This window comes from Dermacentor andersoni, chromosome 2, assembly GCF_023375885.2.
Source record: "Dermacentor andersoni chromosome 2, qqDerAnde1_hic_scaffold, whole genome shotgun sequence".
NCBI lineage: Eukaryota > Metazoa > Arthropoda > Arachnida > Ixodida > Ixodidae > Dermacentor > Dermacentor andersoni.
The window spans coordinates 205,687,366-205,710,687 of record NC_092815.1 but is presented as its reverse complement, the minus strand read 5'-3'; the positions used below and the strand labels follow the sequence as shown (position 1 = coordinate 205,710,687).

The 23,322-nt window shown below is 49.8% G+C and overlaps 1 protein-coding gene across 1 annotated transcript in view; it reads left to right on the top strand.

Moving 5' to 3' along the window:
- The first annotated feature begins 1,244 nt into the window (after nucleotides 1–1,244).
- Nucleotides 1,245–23,322, top strand: part of LOC126540127 (nod factor export ATP-binding protein I-like) — an 80,654-nt gene continuing 58,576 nt past the window's right edge. The window contains exons 1-3 of the mRNA XM_072286215.1: nucleotides 1,245–1,319; nucleotides 4,370–4,428; nucleotides 17,830–17,943. Of these exons, the coding sequence (XP_072142316.1) occupies nucleotides 1,245–1,319; nucleotides 4,370–4,428; nucleotides 17,830–17,943 (248 nt within the window). The remainder of the gene's footprint in view (nucleotides 1,320–4,369; nucleotides 4,429–17,829; nucleotides 17,944–23,322) is intronic.

Genomic DNA, 23,322 nt, shown 5'->3' with positions numbered 1-23,322 from the left:
TCCGAGGCCTACTGGACCCCAGCAAGAGCAAGCGAGAGAGCAGCAACTCGATCCAGAGGCTGACCCACCAATACCAAGGCACCGACGAGCAGCTGCTCGAGGAGGTCCGCAAGAAATGCTACGGAACGGGAGAGCCGGAGGGATACCGCGGCGAGTACCGAGACGAAGACAACCCGGATATGGACCGACCCATCTCGAGGGAGGAGGTCGTCGAGGTCATCAGATCGGCCACCAAGAACACGGCGGCGGGAGCGGACAGAGTCCGGAACTCCCTCATACGCAACCTGAGTGACGGAACGATAGACCAGCTCGTCAAGTATCTAAACACGCTGTGGCAAGAAGGGAAAGTTCCGGCGGAGTGGAAGCACGCCGTCGTCGTAATGATCCCCAAGCCCGGAAAGAAAATCCAGATTGAGAACCTGAGGCCCATCTCGCTGACGTCGTGCCTAGGAAAACTCTACGAGAAAATCGTCACCAAGCGCATACAGCGGCACCTAGAAAACGGAAGATACTATCCAAACTCGACGTTTGGGTTCAGGGCCAACCTCTCGACGCAAGACGTTCTGCTGCAGCTCGAGAAGGAAGTCCTGACTACAATGCCGAGAAAGGGCGAAAACGTCGTCATGGCCCTCAACGTCAAAGGGGCCTTTGACAACGTCAGCCACGAGGCCATCATGGAGGGCCTCAACAATACAAACTGCGGCAGGAAGACCCACGACTACGTCAGGGACTTCCTCTCGGGCAGAACGGCGACGGTCGGCCTGGGCGAGCTGAGGAGCGGTATCTTTGCAACGCCTAGCAGAGGTACGCCCCAAGGCTCGGTAATCTCGCCCGTACTGTTTAACGTGGCGATGCTGGGCCTAGCGAAGAGACTCGAAAAGATCCAGGGAATCCGGCACGCGATGTATGCGGACGACATCACGGTCTGGACCACCTGCGGAACCTTGGAAGAAAAGCGAGCGGCGCTGCAAGATGCGGCCAAGTGCGTCGAAGACTACGTGAAGGAGAGGGGCCTCAGGTGCTCCACCGAAAAGTCCGAACTGCTAAGAGTCGGCAGACATCCCACCAAGGCGAAACTGGAGGTCAGCCTCGAAGGACAACTCATCCCCGAATGCAACATGATACGCGTCCTCGGCATGTGACTGCAAGGCAGCAGAAAGTGCAACCACACCATCGGCCTCCTCAAGAAGTCGACCGAGAACGTGAGCAGAATGATAAGCAGGGTCTCCCAGAAGAGGCACGGCATGAGAGAAGAAGACACTCTCAAGCTCGTCAACAGCCTGATCGTCAGCAGAGTCATGTACTCGCTACCCTACCAAGTGAGGACTAAAACGACCAATGAAGAGATTGACGTCGTCCTGAGGAAAGCCTACAAGACGGCGCTGCACCTGCCGAGAAACACCTCCAACGAAAAGCTGATGCAACTAGGGGTGAGCAACACCTTCGTCGAAATGGCGGAAGCACAGCGGAAAGCGCAAATGAAAAGACTAACGGGGACCTACACGGGGCGAAACCTGATCGGTAGGCTTGGCTTCGAAATAGGAGACGTCGACCGGTACGAGGACGTACCGGCGGGAATTAGGAAAACCTTTAACGTAAAGCCTATACCGAAGAACATGGATCCCAGGCTCCACGAAGGCAGAAGGAAAGCTAGGGCCGAATACATAGAAAAGACAGTGGCTAGAGAAGAGAACACTCTCTTCACGGACGCGAGCATAAATGTAATAGGAAGTCAGGCAAAGGCCATCGCAGTAGTAATGAACAAGGAGGAAAAGCTTGTCTCGTGCGTCTCGGCCGAGATATGGAGCGTAGCTGAAGCCGAGGAAATCGCCGTGGCGCTGGCGGCGATGCAAGGATACAGGGAGAATAAATCGCTAAATATTCTCACAGACTCGAAAGAGACCTGTCGCAACTACATGAGGGGCAGAATATGCAAAACTGCCCTTAGGATCCTCAGAGGGGGTAACCCCTCGGAGGAGGCGAAAATCAAACACAATCTGATCTGGATACCTGGTCACGAGGGCATAAGGGGTAACGAGACGGCGGACGGTCTAGCTCGAGCTAATAGATTCCGGGCTGGGCAGCAGCAGGAGTACCGCGCTAGTTACGCCGGGATCCTCAGTGACAGTTATTCGGAATTACTGCAACACTACAGGGGGACTAGATTCAAGTACCCACCGCCTCATAAAGCGCTGACGAAGGAGGAAGCAACGGGCTGGCGTAGGCTCCAGACAAACACCTTCCCCAACCTTTTCATATTCAACAAGATGTTCCCAACGCAGTATAGGGACACCTGCCCCTGGTGCGGGGCTACACCCACACTCTATCACAACTTGGGAGTGCGAACGAAACAACGCATTCCGCGATCATAAACCCCCGAGTGCGGAGCATTGGGAGAGCCGGCTCGTCAGCTGCGAGCTCGCCGTCCAAAGAAGGATGGTGGAGCACGCTAGGGACGCGGCCAAACTCAGTGGAGCCCTGGACTGAGGGACCACCCGTGCTGAAGAGGCTTCCCTTCGACGAGAAGACAGTGTGAAGAAGAGAAGACCTCGATCCGCGAGAATTCCATTTTATGATGCAATAAATGTTTTTCTCTCTCTCTCTCTCTCTCCGCGTAGCAGTGCTTGAGCGACCAGCGGGCAGCCGTCTTCCTTTCGGAACGGGCAGTCTCTGGCTATTCAGAAACATATTCAGTTTTGTTCGGCATATTAATGCATCTTCAACGCGTACACGTCACTAAGGCGCGGAGTTTTGGCGGTTTTGTGACATCGCGTGACAGACAGGCTAAGTGGGCGCAGCCTGAAAGCTTTTGATCAACGCCGTTATTAATAATCGTAACCAGCGTATGCGGAAGAGCAACATTTCGGTTCGAGAGCACGTCGATGGGGCGAAGCACATATTCACTGTCAGGAACCTGTGGCGCTGACGGTCAAAGTGACGTAAGTAACTGCCTCGGGTGACAGACGCACATCGTGAAGCAAGCACAAGTGCGGTGGGGCGGTGCTCGGAGAATCGGCGAGTTGAAGCAGTTCTAACTGAAAAACGCCGATCGCGCAGTCGATGAGAGCAGAATGAGTGGATAAAAAGTCCAGTCCAAGGATAACGTCGTGAGGGCAGTTGTCGATCACAGCAAAGAGAACAGAAGTAGCACGGCCGGCTATAATTAAACGCGCAGTACACGTTCCAAGAACAACCAGCACGCTGCAGTCGGTCACACGAAGCACTCGGGCAGCTGCTGGGGCGAGGACCTTCTTTGAACGTCTACGTAGGCTAGCACTCATCACAGATACGTGGGTTCCAGTATCGACGAGTGTTTGAACAGGTACGCCGTCTATTTTAACGTCTATTACACTTCTCCTTGTAGGGCACAGACAGAGGATTTGCTGCAGTATCAGGCAGTGCAGCAGCAGCTCCGAGGGCTGCATCCTTTAGTTTTCCGAAAGGGTGCGGCCAAAAGCCACAGGGGACGAAAGACGACGTGGCTGCGGCGAACGGGAAGATGGGCGACGTGTTTGCGGTGAACGAGACTGGTGTCCGCGCGGCGATGCTGAGCGACTGTACCACGTGTTCCGAACAGAGTTGGCGACGCTGTTAGACTCGGCGGTGGGAGAAAAACGGCTGAGGTTGGCCGGCGTGCGAGGTGTTGATGGCCACGAGTTGCCGCAATATCGGGCGACATGACCAATGCGGCGACAGATGAAACATATCGGCTGGTCGTCCGCAGTTCTCCACGCTGTCGGGTTGCGATAACGCGGAGAGAAGCGTCGTGGTGGAGCGAAGATAGTAGAAGGGCGTTCGTTAGCTCTGGGGTTGACGACAGCACAGACAGAATGTAAATCAATGCTTTCAAGTTCCTGGCGAACGATGGCTTGTACGAAGGGAACGGAAAAAGTGGTAGCATCAGGGCTACGCGAACAGAAAGCTGCGGGCGCCATCGCATCCAGTTCACGTAGAACGATTCGCACCACGTCCTCTGATGGCGGCGCATGCTGCTGTGTGGGTTGATCTTCACATGTCGGCATTGCGGCAGTATTGGGAAGTCTGGCGAATGGTTGCAAGACGTACGCGTCGGCTTTTGGCCTGCTCGAATTGTCGGCACTCTTTAATGATAGCATCAACTGTAGAGCAGCTTTTGCGCATGAGCAGATTAAACGCGTCGTCAGCAATGCCCTTAAGCACGTGCCCGACCTTCTCAGCTTCTGTCATGTCGTGATCGGCTTTACGACAAAGCTCCAGCACGTCCTGGATGTACGAGACATAGAACTCCGTGGGGGATTGGGCACGGGAGGCCAGTTCCCGCTTTGCGGCAATTTTACGGCCGGCTGGTTTGCCATACAACTCTGTCAACTTCCCTTTGCATTGATCCCAGTTGGTTAGCTCGTCTTCGTGGTTTTCGTACCACACCTTTGCCGTGCCTCAGAACAGCAGGTTAGCTATAGCATAAGCTTAGGGTCCCATCTGTTGATTCCACTCACGCGTTCGTACATGGCCACCCACTCTTCAACGTCGGCGCCATTGTTCCCGCAGAAAGTTCCATGATCCTTGGGTTGCACAACGACAACCGAAGGTGACAGCGACGTAGCTGGCGACGGTGACGTAGGAGGCGGCAACGACGTTGATCCCGCGTGCTCAGTTATTCATGGTGCGGACGGTGATGCGACGACCGCTGCGTAGCTCCGTTTCCAGGCGTGGTACCTCGCACCTCTCACCAATATGTTACGGGGATGTTGGAAGTATAGAAAGGGTGCATTTACAATATATATACAAAATGAGTCCGAGTAGTTAAGATGGCTGACCACCAACAACGCGCAGCAGCCAGCGTCCAGCAATCTTCTACTTCCTCTCTTTTCTTTCATCCTTCCGTAACAATATTATTTGCTTAGCTCAAACAGGTCACGGGACTGTTTGTCGGCGCTCCATTTAGAAGCGGATGACGCTAAAATTATCTTCTAAGTAGAGTTGACAAGCACTCATGTAAATTATTTCAAACGAAGACTCATGAACATAGCGGATCAGAAATTGGCGGCTAAAGTGCACAAATATGTTTTAGTCATTTATTAGGAAATACTGCTAGGAAAACTAACTTAACAAAGGTGTACGTCCTACAAAAAAAGATAATTAGGCTTCTTTTTGATGTCCCCTACAATTCTCAAACACATACTCTGTTTATTAAAGCAGATATAATGCCTGTCTGGAAATTGTTTAGCTATAGACTAATTGTTGCCTTTAAGTGCGAATTAAAAGAAAATCGAAATTTCTTTCGCAACCTAGCCAAGCTAGAAATAAAACCTACATCCTATACTATACGTCAGTCTGAATACTGGAAGGTGGTCACTCCCCGTGCTAACTATTCTATGGGTACACTATCGTATATTTTGCCTAAACTTCTTAATGATCTGAATAAATGTGGAATGTGGATTTAGGTCGCACTACAGTTCGCGAACTGCGCCACGTGATATGTCATGTTTTTGAATAATTCTAATATTGATTTCCTTGTGATACATTAAATCGAATCAATTTTGCGTTTCTGTATGTTTGTATTCCTGTATGTTTCATGTATGCTCCTGTACTGCCTTGTAGAGGGGACCGTGGGCTCTAGTCAAGCTGTTCAGCAGCTTTTACGCACGGCCCCTCCATCGCTTTGATGGAAATAAAGCTTATTATTATTATTATTAATAAAGACCAGGCAGGAGGGCAGGGGAACAGACAATCAATTATGGACGCATCAAAAGGAATAATTGATTATACAAAATATGTAATGGGCGATCACTACAAAAAAGATGAAAGGGAATATATATATATATATATATATAAAGTTAAATTATGTGGTTTTACGTGTCAAAGCACATTCTGATTATGAGGCATGTCGTAGTGGAAGACTCCGGAAATTTCGACCACCTAGAGTTCTTTAACGTGCACTTAAATCTAAGAACACGGGTGTTTTCGCATTTCGCCCCCATCGAAATGCGGCCGCCGTGGCCGGGATTTGATCCCGCGACCTGAATTGTGCTCAGCAGCCCAACAGCATAGCCACTGAGCATATACACACATACATATACATATATATACAAATCACTTCGATTATACAGCCACAGTCAATAATTACATTCTAACAATTATCTCTGCAGATTATACAACAAGTACGATATTTCGAAAGCAGCACAATAAATAGTGTAAGCAGTACACAAAAGCTCGGGCTCAGTCAATGTTGATACCGAACAAAGCTTTCGCGAGGTCATCAGCACAAACGACATCTGATGTAAAGTTGTTCTACTGAACAGTTTTTCGAGGAAAAAAGAATATCTGAATATGTTTGTCCGAGCAGTGTATGGGAGCAGGCTATGCACATGACGATTCCTGGATAGGCGTTGTATGAATGGCTGTATGTAGGTCTGCGCTGGTATATTTACCTTCCTATTACAAATTGAATGCAAAAATTTCAGGTGCGCGATCTTGCGGCAATTTTCAAACACAAGGATGTTTTTTCCCTTCATTAACTTGTAGGAGTATCTGTTGATCGAAACTTTGAAAAAATAAAACGCACAGCGCGACTTTGAACCATCTCAGTTTTTTAAATATATTTCTTGTAGAAAGGGTCCCAAGCTACTGATGCATATTTTAGCTTTGGTAAAATGTACGTTTTATATGGGAGCATTTACAATTCGGGAGGTGATATTTTCAACTTGTGTCTCGGAAAACCAATTTTTCGTAAAGCTGATGCACAGACGTTTGTTATATGCACGGACCATGAAAGCGTGTTAGTAATGGTTACTCCCAGGAATTTATATTCATTTACTTCATGTACTTGTGTTCCCTGAGCGCGGCAAGTAAGCATGAATGGTTGTTTTTTCTTCGTCACGCGTAGGAGGACCGCTTTATTGGGGTTGAATACCATTGAGGACGGGTGCAGCATTCACTAACTTTTGTTAGGGCGCAATCCAAGTCAACCTGATCTTGTTGACAGGCTACTTTCTTATATAGAACGCAGTCGTCAGCGAACAATCGGATAATAATGCTAAAATCAACCATATCTACTAAGTCGTTGATATATATTAGGAAGAGAATCGGCCCTAGTACACTTCCTTGTGGAACCCCCGAAGATACTGGTAATATCTTAGAAGCGTGCCCCTCACATCAACGAACTGAGCACGATTTGAAAGATAAGCATCTATCCAATTTATGATGAAAAAAGGACGATTAAGGTTTCGGAGCTTGAGGAGAAGTTTTACATGAGGGACGCGATCAAATGCCTGGCTAAAGTCAAATAAATTAAATCTACCTGACGACTCAAGTGTCAATGCGATATCGTGGACAGTTGTTACGAGCTGCGTGCACGTTGATAACTATTTTCGAAAGCCATGTTGGGCTGAAGACAACAGGTTATTACTTTCAAGGAAATCGGTAATAAAATGAGCAATAATGTGTTCGAGAACCTTGCAGCACGCTGACGTCAGAGAAATTGGGTGGTAGTTTTCTTTCAGCAGGTGCTCTCCTGCTGTTCACCTTAAAAGCGTGGACGAAAGGAATAGAGCAATATTTGAGGTCTCTACTGCAGCGGAACTCCCCCTTCGCGCTTCCTCTAAGAACACTCAGCGTCATCTAGCGGCGCCGCCACGAAGCCTGCGCGTGGCCTTCGAAATGCATGGCGCGCGTGTGCGTGCATACGCTGAGAAACACGTCACGTGGCAGACGGGCTCCGCTCTCGCGCTTCTTTCTGGATACGCTGCGTCATCTAGTGGCGCTGCCGAGAAATCCAAGGGTGACCTCCGAGACGACAAGCGCGGCGCGCCGGCGGGTGCGAACGCTGAGAAGTATTCCCTCACTTGCCGCACACCCAGTGGCCCACACTCAGGTACTCAAGTTAGCGAGACATTGATCGAGGAGCGGTACATGCCCAGTGCATTGATGGTGTAGCTCGCTAAAGCGTTGGCGTGAAAGACCTTCATTGAAAAGCGGCACATATGTCCAGTGCATTTGTGGCGGAGCCTGCTAAAGCGTCGGGTGGCTGTCCTTAAGGAATCCATGCAACCTGGGCTCGATTCCGTCCAGCATCGGCGAAATTAAATAATACTCTTTGTCATTGTAGAGCGGTGCATTCCCAGTGACACATACCTAGCTACCCAATTGGCGTCAAAGACGCTCATTGAAGAGTGGCACACATCTCCTGGCACATACACAGTGATTCCAGTTGGCGTCAAAGAGTTTCATTGAAGATCAGTATACAAACCCAGTTCCGCACCTACAGTGGCCCATGTCGGCATGAAAGAGGTTCGCTTAAGAGCTGCAGATGTGTACACATTGTCACATACTCAGCCACCGAAGTTGATCCGATGGTATGTTTCGAACCCTGTTCCCTCAGCACAGCAACCTGATGTGCTACCCATTCGATGATGGACTAACCAGTGACCCAGGTGGGTGAGAAAATGGTGAGAGACATAGATGGATAATCAGACAGTTAGCCGCCTGAATTTTTTTGAATGGCCCCAAGGATGCTAACGCAGTAACACGCAAAAGGCCGATATACCGCCAGGGGTAACAATGCATTTGTATGGCAACCTTATTCCAGGGCTAGACAGACTCCGTATGCCAGGCCTTCATATATAGTACAATGCGAAGGCCGAACGTACCGTACGTCCAATGCACCAAAAATCAACAAAGTAAGGCACATGATCAAGTGCACCACGAACCGCCGTCAAGGACTTATAGGAGAAGCGGTACTTTATTTGTGCAAGTCGTCATAATTAGCATAACAACGTAATACCTCCACTACCATAGCCTGACTCAGAGAGACGAACCAGATGGACACCCTCCTCCGTACGTCACTAAAGGGAGCGCTGGGACTACCCCAACATGCGTCCACGCTGCTCCTACTACGGCTCGGCGTGCACAACACCCTAACTAGTGGAACAGCCAATGCAACGCCTACAATGGACAAGGCAGGGCAGGGTCTCATTCTAGCTCGCCTGGGATAGCCAACGCCAAGAAAACATAAAGAAGACGATCACACGCTTCTTGCGTTTAGCACTTAAAACAAAATTCAGGTGGCCCGTATTTCCCGGAATAATATAACGTGACCATTATAAAGGCCGGAGACAGGCAAGCGACAAGGCCTGGTCCGAATTTTGGTCGACGGCACATCAGACACACTGGTCCTGTACGCTGACATGGCCCGGTAACCATAGAGACACGTGCCCTGTGTTTAGCCGTACGAGATAGCACACGCACTCTGTGGACTTCGGGCACGTTCAGCAATGTGCGCATGAGGCTGCAGTCACCCTGGTCATCGTACACGCTTCTACCCTGCCGGGCCCAGACGGACCTGTCACTGTGGTCACTGATTCGCAAACCGCCTGCAGGACTTTGTCGCAAGGAATGGTGACAGCTTCAGCGTATCGTATCCTGGCATCATTACACCCTACAGCGTTATGACAGGGTGCGTATCGTTTGGACACCTGGATACGCCTTTCTTAATGATAATGAACGTCCTAATGCGGTAGCCCGAGTGCTCGCTAACCGGGCGCCATTGGAAGTGCTGTCCAATCTAGACGACGCGCCAACAGAACCATTCAACTACACTGAAACGCTACAAAATAGCAGACACAGCAGGAGACACGTAGCCCCACGGCACCACTCCCTTAACCGAGAAGCTGCTGCCACCCGTGGCGGCAACTACAAATTATTTAATTCCCATGTCTGGTTAAACTTCACCTCTTCCGCACCGCACAATATTCCTCATACTGTCCGTATGGTGGAGCAAAATACATAGTATATCGCTGCACCTAGGAATGCTCATACCTATGCATTGGTAACTGTGCTTTGCAAATTCACCGGATGCAATTCGCAAATCTCAACATGTGCCGTAATGTAATTATTTAAAAGAGGGCTTTCGTGATTTTTGGCACTTATTATAGATGGGCGAATTTCATATTTTTCGAATACAAATCGAATACGAATAGCAAGGGCCAAATAAAGAATCTAATATCGAATAGCGAAACGCATACGCATATACTTACAGCAGAAATATTAATTTCCGTATATTAAGGTACCACGCTTCAGAGCCTGGTTGCAACCAAAATTTCCAAGAACGAATGGCAGCTATTTAATTAGGTTTCCAAAAAACGCAAAATAAACGTTTGTTAGCAAAATCTCAAGTTGTGGAAAAAGAAATGCAAATGCTGCAGTATAGATTTGTGTGCCGTCGACGTGTTCCAAGGAGAAAGAAAAAGCCTACAAGCTAAAGCAATATGCCACATGGCCAGACTGCATGATACACGGAATTACAGCCCACAATTAAAAATCACAGGCTTTCTTGCAGGCTTCCGCCGGGAAACCGAACACAAAGCTTGCATTACCCATTTTGTTTCTGTATTGTTTCGAAAATATTTGTCCTTGTGTCACTGTTGATAATTTGCAATATTTTGTTTAGCAGACGGAGAGCAGGGGCGCTATAACGTAAAGCTATTCCAAACTTTTCTATTCCAATTCTTCAATCAGCCCTCCGTGGTTGGTCAAAAACTTTTTTGGACCACCCACACTTCACCTCTCTGTCACGCGACGTCACGAAAACCGCGATAGCTCAATTCCCATCTGATATGACGTACTCACACTGATTAGGCATGATTTGACCGAATAAAAGAAAATAGTTATTCCTGATTCGAGGCCTTTTCGCCATAAGCCCTCGGCTATTGGTCAAAAGTTTTCGGGCTGCACCCACTTCACCTGCCTGTCACGCGACTGCACAAAACCGCAATAACTCACCGCCTCAATGTGACGTGTACGCGTTAAAGATGCATTAATATGCCGAACGAAACTGAATTTTCTTCTGAATAGCCGCAGGCTGTCCCGTTCCGAAAGGAATAAAAGATGGCTGCCGCCGATCGCTCATGCACTGGCTACTCACACCTGTCTGAGAGCATGAGTTTATTGGCGAATAATAAAACTTTTTGCGTAGCCGTGTAACGTTCTCGAGCATTTTCGGGACGTTTACGACCTCGTTCTGCCAACTCTTCTTTGCAGAGGATCTGTTTTAGCGTAATTCTTAAGCTTCCGTTGCATGCCGCCACGATTTTCGACCAGCCACCGCGAGTTAAATAAAGGAAAGCGGACCAATCGCAGACGTCGGCACCACCCTTTTCGTCCAGTTATCGATTTTCAGTGCAGTGGCTCGGCCCCATCAAATTCCTCTTCACTTGACAGTGCTCCCCGCCTCTCGTCAGCCGATTAGATAAAACAAGCCGCTCAGTGTAGGCAATGTTATTTGTTTTTCAAGCATGCAAAAGTAACCTCCTATGAACGAGGAAAGCGTTTGATTGGTCTGTTCAGACAACCCTGCGGGAGACCGCCCCATGCTTGCGTCGGCGGTTACACAAATTTGACGTCAGGAGATTGGAATAAGAATATATTGGGATAGTTTTACGTTATAGGGCCCCAGCAACGTGATTTTAGCAATAAGTTGTTGGGAAATATTTGGTTCGTTTTTATATTCGAGAATACCGAGTATTTCATTATCGAATACGTATACGAATAGCTAGTGCGTAATAGTCGATACGTATTCGACACTTCGACTATTCGTGCACCTCTGTTATTTAGTAGGTTATGCATATCGATTTCTCGTGCAAGTAATGTCAGCCTTCTCGAGTAATTCAGCTGAAAGACTAAAATTGTATTATCTGCCACAAGCGATTTCTAAAAATTCTCTGCGTAGCCCCCCCCCCCCCCCCCCTCCCAAAATAAAGAAGAAATTGGCGGCTCGAAGTTTCGCTGTTCAAGATGATTAAGCTAGCATTAAGCAAGGAATACGCATTCATGTCATGCTAAAATTTAGCTCCTTGAGGTTAAGCTAGCTACAGGAATATTCGTCTCGTAATATTTGATTTTTCTTTGAATCAAGATCATTAGTTCTTTTCTTCTCTGTTAACTTGTCATATGTGCGTAGCGATTTTCACACTGAAGTAATTGCCCCCCAAATTTATTATCTGGGTATATCCTGTTTAGTTGCTGAATGCATGATGCATAATTTTGTTTCAGTTTGACCGCAAATTTATACATTACTGTCGTTCGGGCGTCTTCTTTTTGCACATTTATCTTCTCTTCTTTGAACAGCTAGTCGACTTACGTGTCCTCCCGCCACCCAATTCTAGTCCAATCTCCATTAGTGCGTACGTGCCACAGCACAGTGTCCTCCCTATCATCATCATCACACGAGACACACAAGTGCTAATTATGCACCTTGAATGCGTTGAACAGTAAAAAGAAGAAGGAAGACGACGTGGCGCTAAGCCTTCCAAACCTTCCAAGCAGCGACACAATGGCAACTCAGTAAGTAGCCGTCGATATTTCCCTGCACAGTGCAAGAGGGAACGACAGCTGGACCAAGGAAATTCGCTTCGCTTTTCCTAGGTTGCCAAAATCGAGTGGAATACGAGGCTATGTAGGGCTCCATGCTTTCAGCCGGTACGAGCGCTGACGTTTGCGTAGCAGTGTTAACTTCTCGAGAGCAATGTACTAGCGAAAGATGCGTCACTCCTCCTTGTCGCGTGCTGGAGTTCACTGCGTTAACTTGTTCCCACTCTTGCGATAGGCGACGCAGGTTCCTATGTGTTCATACGGCTGTCGTTATTGGAGGCCTGCCCGCAAACATTTCTCCCTAAATGCTGAAGGCAAGCTGTGCCCTAGAGTTGAAGTCGTGTTGTTTGCCAAATATATGGATGAAAATGTCAGGTTTGGCGACGCTAGAACACAGCTATGGAAGTCCTATGGAACCTAAGCTGGTCCATGGTCATCACTAGCCCACAGCGTTGTAGACGACGGAGTAGGTCACGATGATAATGATGAGCCTTCGAGATATGGCACGTACGTGCAGCCGTACGTACGTGTAGATGGGCCGACAATCGGGAGGTTTGAGCGCGCTTATATTTATAGTCACGAATGGATAATTGAAAAATTTGAGACGGAATGATTGTTTATTATGGAATTCTAAACAGGATAGATTACATTTAAAGGAAATAAAATAAGGTTATCTGAGTGATTTGGGGCGGAAGGAATTCTGAAATACAATAAGAATTGCTATGAAAACTGTGATAAGCATGACAACCTTCTTGTAGCTTGAATGTAATCACAGAGAGCGTCAAACGCATCCTTGTGGCTGAAACTTAGCGCCGAAGCTCAAAAGGAGAGCAGGATAAAAGCAGTAAAATGTAATGAAAGCTTACGAATAGGAGCTTCAAGAAGCCTTTTCCTTTGTGCTATTAGCTGGCGGCAGAATAAAAATAGTAATAGATAGATTCAATGCCCTTGCAAAAATGGCATGCCGTGGAGATTACTCGACCGTCCCTACCATCACTACTAAATATAGGTTTAGAGGCGGGGGGATATGGCGATGTACTTTCGTAATTGTTATTGTCGTAATGGGCACCACTGATATTTCCAGATAAATCTGAGATGTTGGAAGTCGGTCAAGGAGGTTATTGACGCTTCGATGGCGTCTCTATGTTTTGAAAGTTTCTGATATCGCCGCGCGGCAAGCCAACACTGACAGAGTAGAAATGATAGGTCTATTCAGAGACGATCGCGCTAACGAGTCAGTCATCTCATTTAGATATAACCCGCTGTGGCCCGGCAGTCATAGCAATTTGATAAAACTGAAGTGTAACGGAACTAATGACAGGAATATTTTTAATGCTGGTTAATTTGACGAGGCAGTAAGCGAAGCAGAAATCGAAAGAGAATCTGTAATAATAGCAGCAGTGACGTAATTATTATTGTCGTAATGGGCACCACTGATATTTCCAGATAAATCTGAGATGTTGGAAGTCGGTCAAGGAGGTTATTGACGCTTCGATGGCGTCTCTATGTTTTGAAAGTTTCTGATATCGCCGCGCGGCAAGCCAACACTGACAGAGTAGAAATGATAGGTCTATTCAGAGACGATCGCGCTAACGAGTCAGTCATCTCATTTAGATATAACCCGCTGTGGCCCGGCAGTCATAGCAATTTAATAAAACTGAAGTGTAACGGAACTAATGACAGGAATATTTTTAATGCTGGTTAATTTGACGAGGCAGTAAGCGAAGCAGAAATCGAAAGATAATCTGTAATAATAGCAGCAGTGACTGAAATAAGGGGAGTTTGCGTAGCGCGAGAGCCATCACCAACAGATAAGCTTTAAAAACACAGGAATAAAATTTGGAAGTCCTAAACAAAACGGCCGTTCTGTACCTGTAAAAATACCTGTACCATCCGTTTCCCCACACAATGAAGCATCTGTGACTATTATGTTAATGTGAGCAAAACGAGAACAAGGTAAAAGCGGGAGCCAACGTTTCTACAAGTGGACTTGTCTTCTTTTCAACTAGACATATGCTTTCGTCGGCAGTGTATACAGGGTTTCCCACGTAAGTCGAGCCAAGCATTAAAAACATGCAAATGCCACGTAGATAGACAGAACCACGGTAACGTTGTTTGGAGTCGCTTGGCGATGCTAAGATCATTTTTTCATTCTGCCTAATTACATAATTAGTCCTAATTAATGAATCAACTTCTCGAAATATAATTAGATGAAAAATGTCAATGAGAAAATTGTAGAGCAACATGAGAAACTTCCGATTCGGGTTTCTGTTGCTGAATACGTGCTACATAAAAGTGTTTTTCCTAGCCTGAAAGAAGCCCGCAAATACACGCAAAGTGCCTCGAGCGGCCAATCGCGCAAAGCGCCTCAAATGATTTGGGTGACAATACTGGTAATGACACTTTCGGTGGGCGGGGAGGGGGTAAGGCTTCAGCATTGCCGGAGGGAGCTCGGGCCCCGGAAGAACAGAAAAGTTCGGCAGCACGTTGCCCTCCTGTAACACCTGGAGGCGAAGAGCTTCTGCGCGCTTGTCAATGCGCCGCCTCGCATCGTAGCGTTTGTGCACGCTTTCGCAGTTCGGCTTCCTCGGCTCGTTTTCAACGCTGAGCCGCGGCTTCGCGCGCTCCTATAGCGGGGTCAGGCTCGCGTCAACGACGCTTCTTTTCGACTTTGCGTCGCATCCTCTCAGCAGGGGACTGAAACGTATGCTGTTATGCGTGTTGCATAGATGATTTCAATGCATTGCTCGCTTCACTCTGCTGAGCGCTTGTAGCCTCGGCCTTACGGGAGTACGAGCCATCGAGAAGGTCACGTGTTTTTTTTTGTACCACTCGACTAGACACCGAGTTTGTATAAGTTGTATGCGCGATTACAATGAATGTATGCACTGTACGCTTCACTTTGCTGAGTGCTTGTAGCCTCTGCATTACGAGAGGGATGAGCCACTGCATTTTCCGCTTGCTTAGTGGAGTATGAGCCATTGCTGATGGTGATATTTTTTGTACCATTGGACCGGACGACGCGTTCTTTTTTTCTCAAGGCCATCGGGGGTATGATCCACTTGAGGCTTTCGCCTTGATAGAGAGGCGTGTTTCGTGGCGCACGCTTCCAGACGCGATCCGAGCGCAGCTTCATTTTCTTCTGCCTCGTATGCGTGCTAATTTTGCACGCCTCCTTAACCTGTCGGAAGAGGGCGCAACGCGACACACGCATAGCCTTAGACGCAATAAGCTCAATATGAGGGCTCCAGTGCAGCTTCCCATCGTATGCGACGCCGAGATATTTAAGAAATTTAGCTTAGGTAAGGCATAGTTCATTGTAAAATAACCAAATAAACAGCTAATTTGTTGATGGGAATACCAGGATTGCATTTCCACTGATGTTTAATGTCACGTAAATGTTCTGAAGCCACAATTAAATCGTACACATGTATCTCTGCAAACTCTGGTATAGGGTATGTCACTCGCGGACACAAAAAATGCTGTGTCATCTGCTTATACAAAACTTATACGGCCTGGCAAAGTGGCATCGACCTCATCAATATATTAGCGTTGGAGATAGGACTGGTCTTTGGGGAGCACAGCGAGATATGCTTGTATTTTGACAAAGAGAACCCATCTTCAGAGCAACGTAACCCTAACCTAACCGATTGTCTTGTCTTCACCTGTCTCTGCAGTGTCAGCAGCCCCGCTCTCTTATGATGGCTAGAGATTTCGAATTTGCGTAACTGCTGTCCTCTGAAAACGGCAGAATGAAAAGGCAAAGGTCAATGCGAGAAAGCTAGAGGTAATGCGGATAAAGTTCGCAACACGATAAACATAAGATATGAAAAATGTCAACGAACGAACTAAATCTTGCCAGGGTCAATCAAAGGAACACCGTAACAAAAAATAGAAAATAAAAGCTAGTGCGAAGAACAGAAGCAGCAACAAGGAATTATAATATATATACAGATTCCTCCACGCAGTGCGGAAATCAGCGTTATGCGGAGCGATTTGCTGGCAGCCGGGTAAATCCCTAAAAAACAGTCTCGTTTGGGGTTGCACGAAGCGTTGCCAGATAGCACAACGTGTCCGCGTAAGACGAGCAGTTGTTTGTGACGACAACAAGATCGGACACAGCAGCTATATATCTACGCCTCAATTTTTGAGCCCGTGGCCTCCGAGAAGTGTGCGCGCTGTCGAAAAGTCCATGCGCAGCAGCACCAAGTTCTTGCCTCGGAGCCGTGGTCACCCTACCGTGGAAGAAGCTGGCGCGTGCGGAGTTGCTCTCACTTCTGTAAGCAAATTGTTGCTAGGCTACGAGAGGCACACGCCAATTATCCCAAAACCATAGTTGTCTCGAAATAAGTTAGCATACGTACTACTACACTGCTACGTTTAAGCTTTCTTTCTTGAACTGCGTAGTGGATCGCCGACAGTTAAATCCTGAATGATGAAAAATGTAATGCCAGCATTATGGGGAAGCCATTTCTTTGATATGCGGGGAAATTTATTAACAAGCATGTCCCCCTAGCTCGATTTGCGGGATGCTGTATTTCTTGAGGACGTGCTGCAGCACACAATTACAAATGATTTCCTCTTAATGCTAATGAGATTCGCTACGTGCCAATAGAAAACGAGGGTGGTAATCTCTTTGGTATTATTATGCTCATCTTCCTGCGCAGCGTATGAAAGTACAAAATGGCGCCAGCGCATACTGAAGTAGGCGCACGGCCAGCATGTCGATATTTAAACGAAAGCACACGAAGGTACTGCAAAAAAAAAAGAAGAAAAAAAGAAAAGATAACTAACTCTAATTTCAAAACCACGCATTCAACTGCAATTGAACATGAAACTGTTCGGGCGCACAGATATTTCGCAGTCGTGGGTTTCGGCTGTTATTGCGGGCGATAGGATTAGTACGTCGCAATTATTAGTCATGGTCTGTTAATCTTGTACGCCCTGACAACTGCCAAAAAGAAAAGGAGGCACGTGTGGCCTGATGGGCAAACTACGCTGCTCTTGCGCCGTGGGTGCGTGGTCGACGTCCGACCGCCAGACACAATCTCTTCTCGAATTAAGGGGACCCAGACGAGCTGTAGACAGATCACAAGTGAAGCAGGGTTTGGGCACCGTCTAGTTGGTATTCCATTGCAAGCATCACTTACAGCGCGCACATAGACAGGGACCAACAGAACGACGAAGACGGGGGGGGGGGGGGGGCGCTTTTGTATTGGTGTCTTGGTAAGTATGCGCGTTACTCACAATAAAGATGAGTTGGAAGACAGCGCTTGTCTTCGTCGTTCTGTTGGTCCCTGTCTACGTACTCGCTGTAAGTGATGTTTACACAAGTGAAAAGCGGCTGGAAAAAGGGAAAGAATGCTTGACGTTGAAAAGTTCCAATTATCGCGTATCTAACTTTGTTGCACCAGAGATTGTAAGCTTTGACCGGAGCTTTAATCGCACATGATCAGCGAAATGTTGTATTATGGCTGCCCGCAGACTTCCACTGGGCGTCCCTGCTGCCGTGACCGTGCGCGACCTGAGGCTGCAGTACAGCAGCCGAGCACCTCCCGTCATCAACGGCGCAAACCTGACCGTGCCCAAGGGCGTCATGTGAGTGCGTCATCGTGGCCGGCGATATTCCACGTCAATGAGACGTATGCGGAGGAAGGAAAAGGACTAGGAGTGAGCGTGACGTCAGGCAGCTAGCCTCAGCCAGGCCACCTCCTCTGACGTCACATCTGTCCCTTATGGGGGTCCGTATGCGCGTTGACTTTTGGAAAATAGGCTTGGCGAATATTTGCCGAAACATTCCAAGCACAGTTTGGTTGGCAGTAGCTCTTAGTGGACACCCGCTCCACCATCTGCTCGCGCCCCACGTTGTCCGCACACTCTATACCTGCGACGTTCTCCCTAGAAATTACCGCCTGCCTATGTCACCTGGGCCTTTCTTTTATGATCGTTATGGCTAGGCTTTAAAACTGTCACGTGGCGCTCCTTACCAATATGTTTCCTTTCTCCGTGACAAGAATCATTCGCAAGCAAAATGTAGTATTATGACTTCCTCTTATTGGATCTTCAACAAAACTAAACCGTGTCAAACCACAAGTGAGAGAGAGAGAGAGAAGACGCAACAGCGTTTTTTGAGATTTTTTTTCCTCTGTCCACTGAAGTTTGATGTTCTTTAAGTTCATTGAAGATCAATAAAGTGGTGCAGTGGGCGTTTCTTTTGTGAGGTCTTAATCACTGGACATTTGCTAAGGGGTCTAGCACTCAGCACTTTCCATGATTTTCGATGGCGCGCCTCGATGTAGAAGTTTCCCGAAAAGGTTGAGCGCGAGACACTGTGTGCTTTATACGAAGTAAATGCACGCCGTTATGACTCCGATTAGCTGCACATACGTCCGCTAACGCCCGTGGCATGACATCTTTTTATATGCTATAGAAGCAACCTGGGAGGGTGAGGAATATACGAAACAAAGCGAGAAGCAAACGATCACAGCGCACGGTATATTAGCACTAAGTGCCAACTATTTATCAGTCACAAAAAAAGACAATGAACGCTGCACAAGCAGAGCATGTCTCAGCAGGACATCTTGCGTGTTGCTACGGTAGCGCCAACGACAGACAAAAAAAAAAAAAAAACATCGCACGGGCGTCTGAAGTGTGTGTTTGTTTAACTGCGTTGCATTATGCATCATGCTTGGTTTTCAGTAGAAGAGTGCTAAGTTGGCAATTTGGTCCCCCCCCCCCCCCCCCCTAGCATCGGCATTCTGAAAAAAAAAAAAAGAAAAAGAGGCAGCGCTGGTTACAAGTGCGGTGGCGGCTCCGGAAATCAAACGCACGATTAAATCATACAACGCGAATACACTGGTTTATGAACAAGGACAGCGGGACGAAAAAACATTGGCGCTACCACAGGGCTCGCTCGACGTAGAAGACAACCGACACGCGCCGATGACCTGGAAAACGACACTTCTGGATGTTGTGCGACGGTTGCCGAAGATAATTGAGTGCCTCCTATGTATGGACGGTGAATGACTCGCGCGCAATACGTTGCGACGACCGAATAGCTGGGCGTTGAGTTGCTTTTTGTCGCACCATCCAGATGGCAAAAGCTTCTTGCACACTTCCGGCCCGCTCCTTGAACACAGGAAAACTTCGTGGTTGACTCCCGCGTCGTACCGGTCGACTAATCGCGTCGGCATGGCGTGACCGTCACGCCAACAGAATCCATAGCCCTAGTGACCGGTCGAAGCCGGCTACCGCGCTGTCCTGCCTCAATGTCACACCGTTGTATTTCCGCAAGATGAAGTGTTGCGTAGTCGGGGCGCCGGCACGCGGGGCCTACGCAGTAGTCCAATTGCTAAGGGGGCGGAGCGCCGCAGAAAACTTCCATGGACGGGGAGCAAACGTAGGCTGACGAAGCGGCGCAATACCGGCTAGCGCGCTGTCCTGCCTCAATGTCATACCGTTGTATTTCCGCAAGATGAAGTGTTGCGTAGTCGGGGCGCCGGCAGGCGGGGCCTACGCAGTAGTCGAAATGGTAAGGGGGCGGAGCGCCGCAGAAAACTTCCATGGACGGGGAGCAAACGTAGGCTGACGAAGCGGCGCAATACCGGCTACCGCGCTGTCCTGCCTCAATGTCACACCGTTGTATTTCCGCAAGATGAAGTGTTGCGTAGTCGGGGTGCCGGCACGCGGGGCCTACGCAGTAGTCCAAATGGTAAGGGGGCGGAGCGCCGCAGAAAACTTCCATGGACGGGGAGCAAACGTAGGCTGACGAAGCGGCGCAATACCGGCTACCGCGCTGTCCTGCCTCAATGTCACACTGTTGTATTTCCGCAAGATGAAGTGTTGCGTAGTCGGGGCGCCGGCACGCGGGGCCTACGCAGTAGTTCAAATGGTAAGGGGGCGGAGCGCCGCAGAAAACTTCCATGGACGACAGGGCCTACGCAAGCGTAGCCTGACGTAGCGGCGCAATACCGGCTACCGCGCTGTCCTGCCTCAATGTCACACCGTTGTATTTCCGCAAGATGAAGTGTTGCGTAGTCGGGGCGCCGGCACGCGGGGCCTACGCAGTAGTCCTATTCGTAAGGGGGCGGAGCGCCGCAGAAAAGTTCCATGGACGGGGAGCAAACGTAGCATGACGTAGTGGTCGAAGGCGGCTACCGCGCTGTCCTGCCTCAATGTCGCACCGTTGTATTTCCGCAAGATGAAGTGTTGCGTAGTCGGGGCGCCGGCACGCGGGGCCTACGCAATAGTCCAATTGGTAAGGGGGCGGAGCGCCGCAGAAAACTTCCATGGACGGGGAGCAAACGTAGGCTGACGTAGCGGCGCAATACCGGCTACCGCGCTGTCCTGCCTCAATGTCACACCGTTGTATTTCCGCCAGATGAAGTGTTGCGTAGTCAGGGCGCCGGCACGCGGGGCCTACGCAATAGTCCAATTGGTAAGGGGGCGGAGCGCCGCAGAAAACTTCCATGGATGGGGAGCAAACGTAGGCTGACGAAGCGGCGCAATACCGGCTACCGCGCTGTCCTGCCTCAATGTCATACCGTTGTATTTCCGCAAGATGAAGTGTTGCGTAGTCGGGGCGCCGGCACGCGGGGCCTACGCAGTAGTCCAAATGGTAAGGGGGTGGAGCGCCGCAGAAAACTTCCATGGACGGGGAGCAAACGTAGGCTGACGAAGCGGCGCAATACCGGCTACCGCGCTGTCCTGCCTCAATGTCACACCGTTGTATTTCCGAAAGATGAAGTGTTGCGTAGTCGGGGCGCCGGCACGCGGGGCCTACGCAGTAGTCCAATTGCTAAGGGGGCAGAGCGCCGCAGAAAACTTCCATGGACGACAGGGCCTACGCAAGCGTAGCCTGACGTAGCGGCGCAATACCGGCTACCGCGCTGTCCTGCCTCAATGTCACACCGTTGTATTTCCGCAAGATGAAGTGTTGCGTAGTCGGGGCGCCGGAACGCGGGGCCTACGCAGTAGTCCTATTCGTAAGGGGGCGGAGCGCCGCAGAAAAGTTCCATGGACGGGGAGCAAACGTAGCATGGCGTAGTGGTCGAAGGCGGCTACCGCGCTGTCCTGCCTCAATGTCACACCGTTGTATTTCCGCAAGATGAAGTGTTGCGTAGTCGGGGCGCCGGCACGCGGGGCCTACGCAATAGTCCAATTGGTAAGGGGGCGGAGCGCCGCAGAAAACTTCCATGGATGGGGAGCAAACGTAGGCTGACGAAGCGGCGCAATACCGGCTACCGCGCTGTCCTGCCTCAATGTCACACCGTTGTATTTCCGAAAGATGAAGTGTTGCGTAGTCGGGGTGCCGGCACGCGGGGCCTACGCAGTAGTCCAAATGGTAAGGGGGCGGAGCGCCGCAAAAACTTCCATGGACGGGGAGCAAACGTAGGCTGACGAAGCGGCGCAATACCGGCTACCGCGCTGTCCTGCCTCAATGTCACACCGTTGTATTTCCGCAAGATGAAGTGTTGCGTAGTCGGGGCGCCGGCACGCGGGGCCTACGCAGTAGTCCTATTCGTAAGGGGGCGGAGCGCCGCAGAAAAGTTCCATGGACGGGGAGCAAACGTAGCATGGCGTAGTGGTCGAAGGCGGCTACCGCGCTGTCCTGCCTCAATGTCGCACCGTTGTATTTCCGCAAGATGAAGTGTTGCGTAGTCGGGGCGCCGGCACGCGGGGCCTACGCAATAGTCCAATATGTAAGGGGGCGGAGCGCCGCAGAAAACTTCCATGGACGGGGAGCAAACGTAGGCTGACGTAGCGGCGCAATACCGGCTACCGCGCTGTCCTGCCTCAATGTCACACCGTTGTATTTCCGCAAGATGAAGTGTTGCGTAGTCGGGGCGCCGGCACGCGGGGCCTACGCAATAGTCCAATTGGTAAGGGGGCGGAGCGCCGCAGAAAACTTCCATGGACGGGGAGCAAACGTAGGCTGACGAAGCGGCGCAATACCGGCTACCGCACTGTCCTGCCTCAATGTCACACCGTTGTATTTCCGCAAGAAGAAGTGTTGCGTAGTCGGGGCGCCGGCACGCGGGGCCTACGCAATAGTCCAATTGGTAAGGGGGCGGAGCGCCGCAGAAAACTTCCATGGACGGGGAGCAAACGTAGGCTGACGTAGCGGCGCAATACCGGCTACCGCGCTGTCCTGCCTCAGTGTCACACCGTTGTATTTCCGCAAGATGAAGTGTTGCGTAGTCGGGGCGCCGGCACGCGGGGCCTACGCAGTAGTCCAATTGGTAAGGGGGCGGAGCGCCGCAGAAAACTTCCATGGACGGGGAGCAAACGTAGGCTGACGTAGCGGCGCAATACCGGCTACCGCGCTGTCCTGCCTCAATGTCACACCGTTGTATTTCCGAAAGATGAAGTGTTGCGTAGTCGGGGTGCCGGCACGCGGGGCCTACGCAGTAGTCCAAATGGTAAGGGGCCGGAGCGCCGCAAAAACTTCCATGGACGGGGAGCAAACGTAGGCTGACGAAGCGGCGCAATACCGGCTACCGCGCTGTCCTGCCTCAATGTCACACCGTTGTATTTCCGCAAGATGAAGTGTTGCGTAGTCGGGGCGCCGGCACGCGGGGCCTACGCAGTAGTCCAAATGGTAAGGGGGCGGAGCGCCGCAGAAAACTTCCATGGACGACAGGGCCTACGCAAGCGTAGCCTGACGTAGCGGCGCAATACCGGCTACCGCGCTGTCCTGCCTCAATGTCACACCGTTGTATTTCCGCAAGATGAAGTGTTGCGTAGCCGGGGCGCCGGCACGCGGGGCCTACGCAATAGTCCAATATGTAAGGGGGCGGAGCGCCGCAGAAAACTTCCATGGACGGGGAGCAAACGTAGGCTGACGTAGCGGCGCAATACCGGCTACCGCACTGTCCTGCCTCAATGTCACACCGTTGTATTTCCGCAAGAAGAAGTGTTGCGTAGTCGGGGCGCCGGCACGCGGGGCCTACGCAATAGTCCAATTGGTAAGGGGGC